Source organism: Loa loa, assembly GCF_000183805.2.
Source record: "Loa loa unplaced genomic scaffold supercont3.371, whole genome shotgun sequence".
Lineage (NCBI taxonomy): Eukaryota > Metazoa > Nematoda > Chromadorea > Rhabditida > Onchocercidae > Loa > Loa loa.
In genome coordinates, this window is record NW_018108551.1 from 47,333 (window position 1) to 49,750 (window position 2,418).

Genomic DNA, 2,418 nt, shown 5'->3' on the forward strand with positions numbered 1-2,418 from the left:
AATAATAATATATATATATATATATATATATATATATATATATATATATATATATATATATCCATTTACCTGTGGGGTTAATATTAGCAGCTAAACTTGCAGCTAAAACATTTTTCGGTGCTTCATTAATCACTTTTGCTTCAGGTGATTTTTCGATATTTCCTTTATTTACTGTCTTATCATCTTCCAATAAATCTTCATTTTGTTCTGAAAAGAAAAGCATAAGTATCGAATTAAATTTTGAAAATTTTATAATAATTTAAAGTAATTGAAATTTTTCAAAATTTGAAAATTTAATAAAAAGAAAAAGCAGAAATAATGAAAACAAACCAATTTGTGGATTACATTCATCATCGATATCAATTGGTTGCCGTTGTGGTGCAAAACATTTGCGCCTTGATGAACTGCTACCACTATTACCACTATTACCACAACCACCACCGGTGAATGATACACTTGGAGTTGGACTTGTTTCACTCATACTATTTTCTTCCTATCATTACAAATTAATTAATTACTAATAAATTTATGTTATTGTTATTTGTTAAATATATGTCATTTCCTTCTTTTTCTTTTTTCATTTTTAATAATTTTTATACTTCATTTATAATTAAACATACTTTCATAATTTCGGTTTCATTTTTTATTTTCTAAAAAAAAAATACTAATAAATATGAAATCAATAAGCATCATAAAATTAAACAAACCTTTAAATATGATGTTGTACCATTATCATCAATTTTATCATCATCAACATTTAGCTTACATGATTGACCATCAATGGTCATTGTAGTTGTTCCAACACCATCACCATCATCATCATCATCATCATCATCACCATCATCATCATCACCACCATCATTTACTGGATTAATTACCGTTGCTAATGTTTCATTCTTGTAATAATCACTACTAGTTTTAACATCATCATTCATATGTGTTATTGATGATTGTATATTAGTTGATGTTACAAATTCCTGAAATATCAAAATTTCGATAACTGAGTAACGAAATAATGGCTGCATTTAATAATTAAATAATTAAAATTTCATGTTCTTAAAAAAACAAAATATGGTCTTTTTTAAAATTTTCAATAGAAAAATTACTTATCTAATAAATGAATGAAAATGTAAACAAATTTACTTTAAAAGAAATTTTAATTGTAAAAAATTAATTTTTCAAGAAATAATGTTACAAAAAAGAAAAAAAGAGAAAATGATAAAGTAAAAATCTAACTTTTCGATAAAATAAAACGGAAGAAGAAAGAGAGAAAGAGAAAAAAAAGGAATACAGAAGAAAATTTGAAATTGAAATATGAATAATAAAAACAAAACTCCACCTTCCCCTTCCTTTTATCCAATCATTAGTGAGAAATATAACCCAAAAAATAGTAATAATAAATCTCGCAGAAAGAAGTTGTTTACAAAAATATTGTAAAAAAAAACAAGAAAAACAGATTTTAATTTTAATCTGAAATGTGTTATTATGGTTTCATGCTATTGTTATTAAATCTTTGCCTACGGTAGGATAAGAATAAGGTTATTGATTTTGAAATATTATATATTTCATGAAAATAAAGGAAAAAAGAAAAAAAAAAGAAAAAATAGGGATAGATGAATAATTGTAATTTTTGGCAAAGAAAAGAAAGAATGTGGAAAATAAATAAGACTAATAAGTTAGTAAAAATTAATTATTACAAAAAAGAAGAAAGTAAACAAGTAAATAATAAAAATGCAAATTATGATAAATTATACAAGAAGATAGTTAAAATTTCAATTAAAATAACGACAATTTTAATTTTAAATATTACCTGATGTTCGTTATTATTAATATTTCGTTGTTGACTAAGATCTTGAATAGAATCATTCGTATTACTAATTTGTTCCATGATGTTAAATGATGATTGAAATCTTTGTTGCATTGTTGTTGTTGTTGTTGTTGTTGTTGTTGCTGCTGTTGTTGTTGTTGCCATTGTTGTTATCATCGTAGATGTTATCCAAGGAAATATACTGCTTATAGTAACATTATTGTTGTTATTTTGAGTTGTTGCTATTGTATATACAGCACCACTATTATTATTATTATTATTATTATTAGTATTATTCGTTTTAATAATATTGCTAAGTTGAAAATCATTCGCATATCGTTGCTGCTGTTGTTGTTGGAGTTGTTGTTGTTGTTGTTGTTGTTGTTGTTGTTGTTGTTGTTGGAGTTGTTGTTGTTGTTGTTGAAGCATCGGTATTCGTGTTCCCTACAAAATTTGCTAAACAATAAAATTTTTTTTTAATAAAATATTGTTATATTATTCAAATTGTCACAAAAGTAGTTTTTACCGTAAAGTTTTTTTGATATGTAAATTTTCAGCAAGAATGTAAAAATACGTAGAAATAATAATATTGATTAGTTTCTCGATGAACT

The 2,418-nt window shown here is 24.1% G+C and overlaps 1 protein-coding gene across 1 annotated transcript; it reads right to left on the reverse strand.

Annotated features, from left to right (window-relative positions):
• Window positions 1-90: 90 nt before the first annotated feature.
• LOAG_14648 (hypothetical protein) lies at window positions 91-2,236 on the reverse strand (the record flags this gene model as incomplete). The annotated part of the gene is made up of 5 exons (XM_020448840.1): window positions 91-102; window positions 134-207; window positions 331-493; window positions 708-977; window positions 1,811-2,236. The coding sequence occupies 5 exons, from the start codon at window positions 2,234-2,236 to the stop codon at window positions 91-93; spliced, it is 945 nt and encodes a 314-aa protein (XP_020301044.1).
• Window positions 2,237-2,418: the final 182 nt, after the last annotated feature.